The sequence below is a fragment of the Battus philenor genome, unplaced genomic scaffold (assembly GCF_028537555.1).
Source record: "Battus philenor isolate CCGP_79_NKW_IND1 unplaced genomic scaffold, ilBatPhil1.0.hap1 SCAF_1, whole genome shotgun sequence".
Taxonomy (NCBI): Eukaryota; Metazoa; Arthropoda; class Insecta; order Lepidoptera; family Papilionidae; genus Battus; species Battus philenor.
The window spans coordinates 15263324-15275646 of NW_027181661.1; the positions used below are offsets into that span (position 1 = coordinate 15263324).

The 12323-nt window shown below is 36.2% G+C and overlaps 1 protein-coding gene across 1 annotated transcript in view; it reads left to right on the plus strand.

Annotated features, from left to right (window-relative positions):
* Nucleotides 1-11000, plus strand: part of LOC137919674 (rootletin-like) — a 32925-nt gene extending 21925 nt beyond the window's left edge. The window contains exons 13-22 of the mRNA XM_068762818.1: nucleotides 1398-1433; nucleotides 2660-2710; nucleotides 2798-2878; nucleotides 3261-3542; nucleotides 4233-4343; nucleotides 5215-5367; nucleotides 6407-6555; nucleotides 7089-7250; nucleotides 9956-10043; nucleotides 10748-11000. Coding sequence (XP_068618919.1) covers nucleotides 1398-1433; nucleotides 2660-2710; nucleotides 2798-2878; nucleotides 3261-3542; nucleotides 4233-4343; nucleotides 5215-5367; nucleotides 6407-6555; nucleotides 7089-7250; nucleotides 9956-10043; nucleotides 10748-10930 — 1296 coding nt within the window. The 3' untranslated portion in view covers nucleotides 10931-11000. The remainder of the gene's footprint in view (nucleotides 1-1397; nucleotides 1434-2659; nucleotides 2711-2797; nucleotides 2879-3260; nucleotides 3543-4232; nucleotides 4344-5214; nucleotides 5368-6406; nucleotides 6556-7088; nucleotides 7251-9955; nucleotides 10044-10747) is intronic.
* The last annotated feature ends 1323 nt before the right edge of the window (nucleotides 11001-12323 follow it).

The following is a 12323-nucleotide window of genomic DNA, read 5'->3' on the forward strand; positions in this document are numbered from 1 at the left end:
ATTACCTTTTACCAATCTCCTTGTAATGGAGGTATACCTCATCGATTTTATTCAAGTGTTTATGGTATATATATATATATATATATACATATACATATATACATGTATATATATATATATATATATACATGTATATATATATATCGGTGCGTCAATGTATTATGTCTACTTATGTCCAAATAAATCTATTTCATTTTAAATTGATATTATTAATATGTTACTAACATAGCATATGAGTGTTTTTTTTATTATATTTTATTCAGAAACAACGACGTTTGTGTTTGATAACTTATTCTTTGAATACTTCTACATACAGTAAGGGGAATAAAAGGTTTCCGTATATATATCAGGATTGATAGGGTAATAACTTGACAAGAGTGAAAAAATATTGCAAATAATAAAAGATAAATATACTATGTGTGAAAATTTTTTTAGTGAAAATTACTTTAGTTATAGAACAAACGAAGTTATGAAACCGAAGAGATATCAACACACTGACAGTTAGGGTGTAAATAACTGGTATATTAAATGTTATCAATATGTAAAATGTTTAATGGTTCCATAGAACGAAAACATTTAATTAGGGACTGGAGACTATTACAAAGATTTATAGTAATTGAACTTTACAAAAGTGTTTTTAAATTAAGATTTGTTATTAAAAAGCAAATATTCTACGGAAACATGGAGAAATGAGTGTGCTACCAAAATAAATCCATTGAAAAATAAATCTAATTAAAATAAAGACCCTCATTTACAATTATACCCGGATGACTTCGTAAGTAACTTATAGAGTTCATTGATTTATTATACTCAAGAGGACGGAGAGAAGTATGAGCGAGTAACTGATCTGTAACGATTTAAGTTATATTTGAAAGAATGAAACAATTTCTGACCTTGTATCAATAACAATTTTTTTAATATGAATAGTAAGCAGATATATTGAGTTACATTATAACATCTATATATACGTTTAGATCCCCGAATAACTCAACACAAAAAGATGTTGTCGTCGAGTGTGCAAATACGAATCCTCATGTTTTTTGACATCTCACCCGTAATGACTCTATGGAACTTTTGGTGATCCATGGCAAAATATAAAGCAAGCGATCACGTGGACGTTCTCCAACAAGATAGCACTAATTAAAACTGCCATTAAATACTAGATGCGTTTCTCTGTTTATTTGAATTTTTTTTTTTTTTTAGTTTATTAGCTCGCGGATTTCGGATTTCGGATCCGCGAGCCCTGAGTCCGATGAAGCTGTAAAAGCCAAAACAGCTAACAGCGCCCATCAGCTTTCGAACATAGCCAGCCTAGCCATTTGAATAAAGAATAAATTAATGATTTTTGTGCGTCCTGTTCCAATAAAATTTGAATTATAAAATTACTTTTTTTTCAGCCTACTGGTCCTCCCGTACCTCCTATGACAAGAGCTGTAAGTATATTTAAAGAGTAAATGTTCTTTTTTTTCAAATCATGTTATAGTTACTTATTGTAACTTAAGCCATATATATAGTTGATAATGGATTATTATCTAGTTTTACTGAATAGAGATTATTTAAGAAATATTCATTGTAAGACAAGCCGTAAGGACAATGGTCGGAGAAGAAAAGATTCTGCGGCATCGGAGACACAATGACTTGATTACGCGCATGTCTAGCCTTTATGTATACACGTCAAGTTTTCCATTAGATGTAATAGAGATATTTCCATGAAACCCTATTGTTGAGCATCTGTACTAAAGAGATTTAATTGACGTCCGCTTAGTGCATGTTATGTAAAAACACTCGTTCATTTAAAATACGTCGCGATTTTTTGCGTATTTTAAATGATTTTCCTTATGAGTCGTATTTATATTGTTCTGGCATAGATCGACTTCATTTATTGATTTAATGTCTAAAATAGTATCGTACGCTTGACTAGGAACAATTAGATTATATAGGGTGATTGTTTATACGTGTAAAATGTTTAAAGGTGTGAATTTATAGCTCATTTTTGGGCAAATAACTTTTTACGCCTATTTTAATCACACTATAAAGTGATCACTTAGAAATATGTTATTTTAATTTTTGAAAACGATTTTTTTTTATTTTTACACCTATAATTGATCATTCCGTGTATACTTTTACGTTTTGTTTGAATACATTAAAGTTTTTAACTTTTAGCGCGTTTATTAGTTTCAATTGTCATTAAATATTTGTCAAGTGGACACATAGGTCTTTTAATTTGGTCTATAGTTTGTATGGAATAATGTTAAGATTATCATATTAATTATAAAATCTCATTATTGCTTTTAATGTAAATCTAGCAATTTTTTTCTCAAGAACCATCGTCTGATCATAATAAATATTGCTAAAGCTATTCTATTACTAAGAAAATTTATATTAAGAGAGTATATGTAAAGCAAACATTGCATAAATAAATAACAATATAGCATATGAGAATAGCAGTATAGCATATATGAATAGCTTTGAATATAGCATATACATAATAGTATGTGAAGATTGTCGCATATGCTGTCTCTGGCGATGACAACGTCTGTTCGCATTAAGGTTAATGGATTTGTGGTTACCGTGTTTGGTCGATGTAGCTTTAAGATGTAGTAATGTTGTTTGAATTATCAATGTTCAATTATAAATCGTGGACAAATTTATTTCGCAGTGCGGCGTATGTCCCCCATGTCCTGCGCCTTGTAACCCTAATGCTCCTCCGGTAAGCATTCGCATCTCTATAACTTGTACTGAATTTAATAAAATCTCATTCGTTAACTGTATCGTTTGATTTGTTGGTCTATTACAGACGCCTGCTGAGAAAGAAGTAGAGAGGCTAACTATACAATTACGGCAAACACAAGATAGCTTCAAGACAAAAGTTGCCGAGGTATGAATTTTCATTTAAATGAAACTCTTTTTTTGAGTTTTACTTTTATGTTGGACATATATCTTCTTTTTCTTCATCTTTACACACTTCAACAAAGATCGCCACGTTGACAGGTTTTGCGCTTCCCAGGACCCCTAGTGGGAGGGCCTACCCACGCCAATGTTATTATTGAGTAGAAGCATTCAGTAACAGCTGGTATGGTATCATTTATCACTTAAAAGTCCAAGACTGCTTCTTTGTCTGTAAGAGTTCAGACCAATTTTATAGAAAGTAGTATAAAATTGGGCGCCTATGTAAAAAGGCTTGCATCAACTAGAAAAATTAATTTCAATGGGTATAAACGGCCTGAATTTATAACTTTTATATATGAGTCATGTTGCAGTGTGCACTCCTCCGATCTGAGTTACTGAAGAAGAAAGAAGAGCTGGAGAAGGAGAGATGTCAGCACCGCGAGGTACAGAACAAGCTGCGAGAGCTGGAAATGAGGTTTGAAGGCTTGGCCACTCACACGAACATGTTGCTCGGTACCAAAGAAGAAGCATTCGAGCAAGAAGTGAGCGTTAGAATGCTAAAGCAGTGCTACAGGGAAGCTAGAGAAGAAATAGATGAGCTGCGAGTGCTTATGAAGGAACAGAATGAACAGCTACAGGATTATCGTGTAAAAGTAAGTGGACCTTCAGTAGTCTGAAATACGTGAAATCTAAGTTCCCAAAGTGGTTTAAGTGGACCCCCGCGTATCCACAGGAGGATTGACAGAGATTTGTGTTGACATGACAAAATATATATTATAATACGTAAGCACGAACATTTATTAGAAAAACTAAAACGATGGTATAATATTTTAGGAAGCTGAGCGACTATTTTTTTTAATATACTCGTATACGAGTATATCCCCCGCTACTGGAGACCACTCGTGCATTCGTCTTGGGTTCACATGGACAGTTTTTACTGAAGAATTTATTCAGTCTTTTCTTATTATTTCCTCACTCTTCTTTTGTTTGTCTCAGTATCTCTCAATTGATCATCTTTTTCCATTTACATTATTTTTCATTACTTTTCTTCGTGTCCATACTTGCAAGCATCGGCGACATCCGCAACGCTTGTTCAGACGTACACTCACTTTTTTTACAAAAACTATTAATTTGTGGTTGGAAATCAACCGAAACATTCGAAATTTCAATTACTAGATGTATTGTGCACATTATCTGCCAAATTTTGGTAATTTGGTAGTAATATTTAGCAGCCCCCGTATCCACCGAATCCAGCTGAATTTTGAAAGTAGTTTATGGGAAAAATGGCCTAGGAAATTCTGACGGAAGCTAATTAGAATTTAAAATAACGACTGTCTTTATAGTATCTCCAAGCCCAACAACTTGTGGAGGAACAAAAGCGACAAATGGAAATGATGGACATGGACAACACGAGAATAAGTGAACAGATTAACCTTGAGATACAAAGAGTGAAGGTAAGTTTATAGAAACATTTGTAATTTCCCATTTATTAGAAACCAAATAAACCACACATGTATAGGATACAGGCGAGTGTTTAATGATAATAGAATTGACCCAGGATATATAATGTCACGATCGTGGTTTGGGAATAGGAAAGCGCAGACTCAATAAAAATGTCTTTTAATTTTCTAAGAGATCGGGCAACGAAACTGGTAGCGATTCTGCCCACTAACAGCAGTTCTCACTATTATGTCTCCGTGTTCTTCACTTCTCTTCAGGATATAGACTGACTTAGAATGCCTCCGATATTGGCTTTTATAGTCATCAACTTCATTCTAGTATTATAATAATTATGATATTTGAAATTTAAAATTAATGACAATATCGATTTTCTTGTAAGCCAGATGTAATATAAAACCTCTGCAGTCGTTAAAAACTATAAATGGGATACTCGTTGTAATAGATTTTAGTCATACGAATTTCTTGAATTTTTATTTTGTGTGTGACAGGTATAGTAACATCACCTTCGTGACAATAATGTCTTACTTATTTGAACCAAGAAGATGATGGTTTCATCGCGGACTTTTTTCTCCTCCTTCTCTTCTTTTATTAACGTCTCTTAATATCTTAGTTTCTACAAAATAGTAAGCAGTATATAAATAGTTGAATTGCCTGTAGCTGCCAATATTTTAAAAAGCTACAGGTCTTATTATAGTAGTTCATGCGCTCTGAGAGGCGGTACGGGTCCTTTGGGAATAAATGATTTACATTAAACGCCTGCTTGAATTCAAACGGGCGATCAGTGATATTAATCCATAATTAGTAGGCTTCGTCTTTGTTCCAACATTGGTTATAAATAAAACTTAATAAAATCTTAATGTACAGATTAAGTTCCAAGAGAAGCTACAAGAGTTAACGCCTATACCGGATTTGTTGAAAGCTACACAAATGAAATTGAAGGACGCCCAACAATCGCAAGCCATCGCTGAACACACAGCCGAACAGTTGGCCAGAGAACTTAATTGCGCAAGAGAAAAGGTATTTAATAACGTAATATATGTTACGATGGTAACATTGTTTGATGTCATTTTGTAAACTGTTATGCTTACCGCTTTGACAACGACGATAGAATCGTTGACGGCGACAATGGTGCTCAAATATGGTCCCATGTATCATTTTTGGCATACAGCCATAGCCAGGGCTCTATTGGGGTTTCTCTGGGATCGAATTAGGAGTAAGGAGATTCGTAGATGTAACCGACATATCTCGCGGATAAGCGAGCTGAAGTATCCATTGGGCAATCTACCTCTTAACTCCTGAAACAGATGACCGCTGAGGTCTTAATGCTCTATCGTTCACAAACATCATTAAAAATGTAAACAAAATAAAAATAATTGTAAATAATAGAAACATGTAACATGTTGTATTATAAAACTTGAGGAATGAGGTGATGGATGAAAGGCTTCGAAAAAGAGGGAAAATGGAATGAAAGGGTAAGAAGTAAGGAAAAGAATAAAAGATCTTAAGACGCGTGGTAGAAGAGCGCGAAAATAAAATAATACATGAGAAGAAATTAATTAAAGAGAAAAATAAAAGTCCCTGTCCCAAACTGGTTAGGGGTACGAGAGGACCGCAATAGCGGTGGCCATTTAAAAAAAAACTTCACTTACAAGGTGGATAGGTGACCAAGTAGTTGGAAGTAGAAATAGACATCCTACAGCGGAAATGATTATGTTTATAAACAGAGGTCAAAATTGCGAGTTACGCGTTTGAATATGTTTTTCGAATACCTTTAACTTATTTTTTAAATTACTTATGTTTGACCCCAGATAATGCACCGTATACTTAGACGGTATGTAATCTATTGGTATTACTAATCATTAGATATGTGTGCGTATATTTACCGATTAGTTCGGCATATACGATTCGCAATCGTATACTAGGATATGCCAATTAAATCGTGATTTTTTCTTTCACTTTTTGTGAGAAGTGTACAAACGTGAAGGATGCTATAGCCAGGACTGAACTTGTCCTGTGTACTAGAGGTATGTTTTGCGAGTCGTTTCTTTGTTTCCAGGTGCATACGCTTTTGCACAACACCATCAAACCACCTGAAAAAACTGCCGAGAAAGGTGCCGACGAGAAACAAATGGCGTTACTGCAGCAGAGAATTGCACAATTAACGGAAAATAACATGGCTCTCAAGGGTGAAATTGAGAGGCTAAAGTGAGTTTGCAAAGCTTTCCGAGCGGATTCAAAGTGTGCAAATTTATTTTGATCATTAAAAGTTTCCAGCGAGATAGCTGCTTTTAGCAAAACATTCCGTAAGACGTATTCGTAAGAAAGTATTTTTTGATGCAGTGTTATAAATATAAGCGTACGGTAGATGTGACGAGATAAGAGGTTTTTGAGACGAAATTTGCGTTTAAAATTAAAATTGTCAATTACTATAGTACTTAATCATATTTTGTGAAGTGGAGTTCTATCCACATCTAATAGTAAAATATATTTCACGTTTGAAATATCCCTCTAATATTATAATCGATATAATATTTGAGTATGTGCATTTAACTTTTACGAGTTTCTCTACATTTTCTTGTTTGCAAAACAATTGAGAAAATAAAAAGAACGTTTGTTTTTTAAAGAACAACTTATGGAGTCGGAAGCTTGTATTTACTTTGCTACATAATGTACCTGGTTTGCTAAGAATTTGTTTACCTTGTATATATGTCTTGATAACTTTGCATGTTCTTGTTTAGAGCGAACGTAATACGCATGGAGGAGGCTGTACTGGCGAACGACAAGAGGCTGCAGGAGAAAATGCACGAGTGCGCTCAGATCGGCGGTGAACTGGACAGATACCGCGACGAAGCCGCGAGAGCATTGCAGCGAGCTAACGATCGCACGGAGACGGTTCGGAAGTAAGTGAAGCACTTTTACTCTGCATGTGACGTCACATGACATGTAACTCAAGAACACGAATATAATTCATCTAATGTTTATAACTCGTAACGCTTTGATAATGGTTGGGAAAATAGAAGGACATAAGCCGGGAGAATGGGAGTCCTAATACATTTCCAATAGGATCGGTTTGAAGCGACATGTATCAAGCCTCTTCCGGCGGTTTTAACGAAGTCGTCTGCCGACCTTAATTTTTTTAAATAATCTAAGTACGTATGGTTGGTGTGGAAATTAGCCTGATTTAATTTTCAAAAGTCACACTGCTCTTTAAAAAAAAATTATTGTTTTATTTTTAAAAACAAAGCTCTTGCTAAATGATGCGAATGATGTTATGCTGCTAGTCGATTTTGGCTTTGTGCAGATTCATCGAAATTGAGTCCGAGCAAAGAGGCGGTCCGCGGACTAAAAATTCACGCAGGGCGATTGTATTTCAGTGATAGCGGAGACGTATGCACTTAGAAACACCGGTGTAGGCGTTTAGTTTAGTGTAAGTTGTCTGAAGCGAGGACTTCGCGACGGTCGAGAGCGACACGGGCCTCTCCTGACCGTCCTCGCTTGAACGCGGGCTAGGCGGACGCGGCTGGCGGTGTCAGTAGTATATGTGCAATGTGCATTGTGCCCCACGGGGGCTCGATGTGAGGCAAATGTTTTTCTTTGATACGGGGAGCAGAATTTATTTAAATTTCGATTTTAGAGCGGCGAGAAGCGCCGATTATTCCGCGATACAGAGAGAGCTTTCCGAAGGACCGGAGGCAGTGTGGAGTTTCGCGGCCAGCGATTAGGTTGTTCAAATGATTACATTGGACGCGTGCATTATACGAGCTCCGATGCAAAATAGTTTGTGCAGTATGAAAAACGTAGAGAAAAATTTATTCTAACTTAGTTATTTTTGAACAGTTACGTAAACAATCAAAAAACAATACATAAACAAGAAAAACTATTCTACCGTCTCTATTCGGCTACTAATGAACTATTTTATGTTGAAGCAATAAACTATTTGACTTTTTAATTAAGAGATACCTGCTTATAAGTCGAGCAAATGGTAAGCAAAATAGTTCATCTAGTTGTTAATCGACGCAAAAGAGTTCGTCCATCATTAAATTAAATACATTTTTCCCTTTTTAAATTTATATTTCAAATTTGAAGTTTGGAAAAGTAGCTCTGAGTCATTTGTGTCACAAGTGGGACGATATAAATTCTAAAAAATTCTGTTAATATCTACAGTTTTCAAGAAAAAATGGTTCGTAGCGAACCAGTGGGAAAAGAACTTCGAAAAGGTATAATTTGTGGGATTGAGGCGGCAAATCAAGTTACCAAATTTCTAAAAACTTGACACCGCCCAGATCTTCAGTGCAATCTATCATTTAGCACTATATGAAGGATTTAAATATTTCTTGCTTGAAGAAAACTGGCCGACCTCGTATCACCAATGAAGCAGAAAACAGAATCCTTAAGAAAATTATCAAATAAAAAATTGTCGGGCTCGAGCTGCAATGAAACTCACGGTGCAATGAAGACACATGATTAACAAAGATGTCTCAGTTGATACCTGTAAAAGTATTGAAAAGAATTGGCTACAGATTTTACACAGCTACAACTATTGACTGCCTTGCAAAAGAAAAAGAAAAGGAGAAAGCACTATTGACTGCCTTGCAAAAGAGAAAGATTGAAATTTGCTCGTTATCAATTAAATTGGACTTCAGATCAGTGGCGTAGTATCATATGGAGTCACGAGTCCAAATTTGAAGTCACAGTCGGCGATAAAAGAAAAAGAGAGGTTTGAAATAAACATGAAGCATTTTATACTGATTGCATTAAACGAAAAATTAAGTGTCCAACCTCTCTTATGATGTGGGGCTGCATATCTGCACGAGGTGTTTGTGGATGATTTCATCAATGCAAGAAGATATCAAACTATTTAGGAAGAAAGTCTACTGCTCGCCATTCCGTCACTAAAACATCGAGATTTTTTTCATTTTTCAACAAGACGGTGGTTCTTGCCATATCGCAAGGACAACAAAGACATGGCTGCTGTTAAAGAACGTCCCAATTATCGAATGGCCATCTAACAACCCGGACTTATCACCGATTGAGACCACATGGTGGAAAATGAAGAAAGTCCTTCGCAAAAATCCATCAAGATCGAAGAGCGAGTTGAGGGCTAAACTCTTGGCTGTGTAGAAGTCAATTACGACCGACGAGTGTGCAGCGTTGGTTGCGACCATGCCTCTCCGCATTAAAGCTGTAATTGAAAGCAAAGGCTACACAACTAAGTGGTAGACGAACTATTTTGCGTGACAGCCGATGGTAGACGAACACTTTTGCGACATGTGTTCCAGTATATTTATTTATTTTGTGTAAGGTCTTGAAAGATACGTTAAAATAAACTTTAGAATGTAACTCAAATTGTGGTTACTTTCTTGATTACTTTACACATTATTTCATGTTATCTTATTTTTTATACTAGACGAACTATTTTGCATCGGGGCTCGTAATATGCTGTATCGGGTTTTGTATTCACAATTTTGAGAAACGATTATACATCGCCCATTGGGTTGAAACTTTATATTCTTTCACATGAATGTTTTGTTATGGTACTAGACTATTTCAGTTGTATTATAATACGCGTTGTTATTCGTTAAACAAATGCTATAAATACCTATAGATGCATGCAGACTACAGTCGCAGAGCTTGAGAGGCAGCTCGCTGCGTCTAGAGCCCAGGTTAAGAACGCCGAAAAGGAGCGTGAAGAGGTGAGTTTTAGTCGACTTTATCACTATCATTTCAGTCGTTGGACGTTTACTGCTGGACCTATGTCCAGCATTTGACGTCCAACAGTCCATCGGTGGGCCAACTTATACACTCCAGAATGATTTCCTATAGTATCGATTGGAAGCTGTCTGCATCCAGTTTAGATTTACATTCTATTTAATATTCAAAATATGAATTTATTTATAGGTATATTGATCTTTTATTGGCTAAGGTTATTTCTCTGGAATATTTCCTGTCAGTTGCTTTCGAATTTATATAGAATTAATCAAGTTATTTAATTTAACCTGTATTATATTATATTTAAGTTCTAAAATGTCTTCGTCATACAATTATTCTAACGATGGTTTTACTCCGTGATAGTATAGTTAATTCTTTTATTGAAAGCACTTGTACAACCAGGATTTAAGATAAAACGAGCATGTTACAAAATCTGTGAAGTCCACAATTTTGTTACTAGTGCTGGTAATATTCCTTAAAGGTTCTGCTAGAGGTTTTAGATTATTCTTTTCTCTGGTAAAGGCGTAAAATAAGTGCCACCCCAAGTCGTTGCATAAATTGGCCAGGGTTGGACGTCAACAATGACTGGAGGCCACAAGAGACGTGGCGACAGGCGAAGCAGACTATGTTCTGTCAGTAGATGGAACTTGTGAGAAAATAAAAATAAATGTGTACCTTTTGTTTCTAGGTTCAATGTCGTATGCAATGTCAAATACAACGACTCAACGAGAACTTTGAGCAAGCACAGTTTAGAATTATGGGCTTGCAAGGCCAGGTTCAGACTTTACGTCGAACAGTTTCCAGCGCCGATGGTGACGGTGACGCGGAGAACCAAGAGTGTGCTTGCAAGAGCTTCTTCGATAACCCTTAATGTCTTTCATATATTTTTTATCTAGAAGGGTATTCGATTTATTAAGGCTATGTTGTAAGGTTATATCAAAACGCAGTCTCATCGCCAAATTTTCTTCAAAATGAACTATTCGAATTTGAAATTTAAAATATCTATAATATCATTGAAATATATTTTGGTGAAAAAAACGAATTTTGTAAATTTATATTTAAAACAATTAAGAAAATTTTGTTGTAGGTTGATACATGAAATAAATTTATGAATTACTCAAGTTGATTATTTAAAAAAATTATAAGTCTTAATGATACGTCATGTTGTGGATAAAGCAAATAGCGCGTTTATTTCTTTCTGTACTTGAAGATAAAAATTTGCAAGAAGATGTAAACAATCCGATTGCCAAATATTATTTAGATACAAGAAGAAGACTTCTGGATTCCAGACTAATACTGTTTTCAACACGGGAATGAATTCATATCAGCCGGTAGACGCCCACTTCAAGGCGTCGGTCTTCTCAAACATCGTCTCGACGATCAGTCTTGCACTGCTTGCATACAGGGTCAAGCCAAGCTGCATCTATCGTAAAAACATGTATTGATGAAATACACTATCTTATTTACACCACTGTGGCCCTGCTCAAAGCATTTCTGTGCATTTTAAGGTCGAGTATTCATACGTGTTGTTGAAGTTTGTTAATCACATTTACATTGTTGAACGGAGATTTCAATTGGTCACTAATAGAAAAGCTAATTAGCTTTTTCACCTAAATAGACTTGGCCACAATTAAAAATCCGTATTTGACATCTGGTGATCGTTTATCAAATAAGGTTTTAGGTCACCCAGAGAATAATGGAGAGAGCTATGCTCGGAATTTTAGCTGCGAGATCATATGAAAAGATCCGCAGAATAACCAAGGTCATCTACGTAGCTTGTAAGTGGCAGTGAGCGAGGCACATCGTTCGTGCATAAACCGGTTGACCTGACGCAAACCCCCCCCCCCCCACTAGGTGGGCCGATGATATAAAGAGGAAAGTCGCTCTATGCGGGCAGCGCAAGACTTAGACATCGCTGCGATCTTTGAAAGGAGACTTGTCTAGCAGTAGACGTCTTCCCCTGCAGACACTCGCAACACTGCAAGCGCAAACTACTCGGCATCTTCAGCAACCACTGCAACTCTTTACACAGGTCTTTGAGTTCTACATAACAAAACAAAACATCACCCACCACGCTACAACACCCGCTTTCAGTAACGGCTGCCCGCTCCCTAACCGCGAACAGCGTAGGCGAACCGTGGTTGGATCCGGATCCCTTTTCGGCTCGCCTGCGGTCCACGCTGCCGTCCTAACCCGCAAGCACACTCCAGCAACACACCCCGTCAAAGCTCTACCGCGAAGAACCTTAACAACGTGCAAGCGTC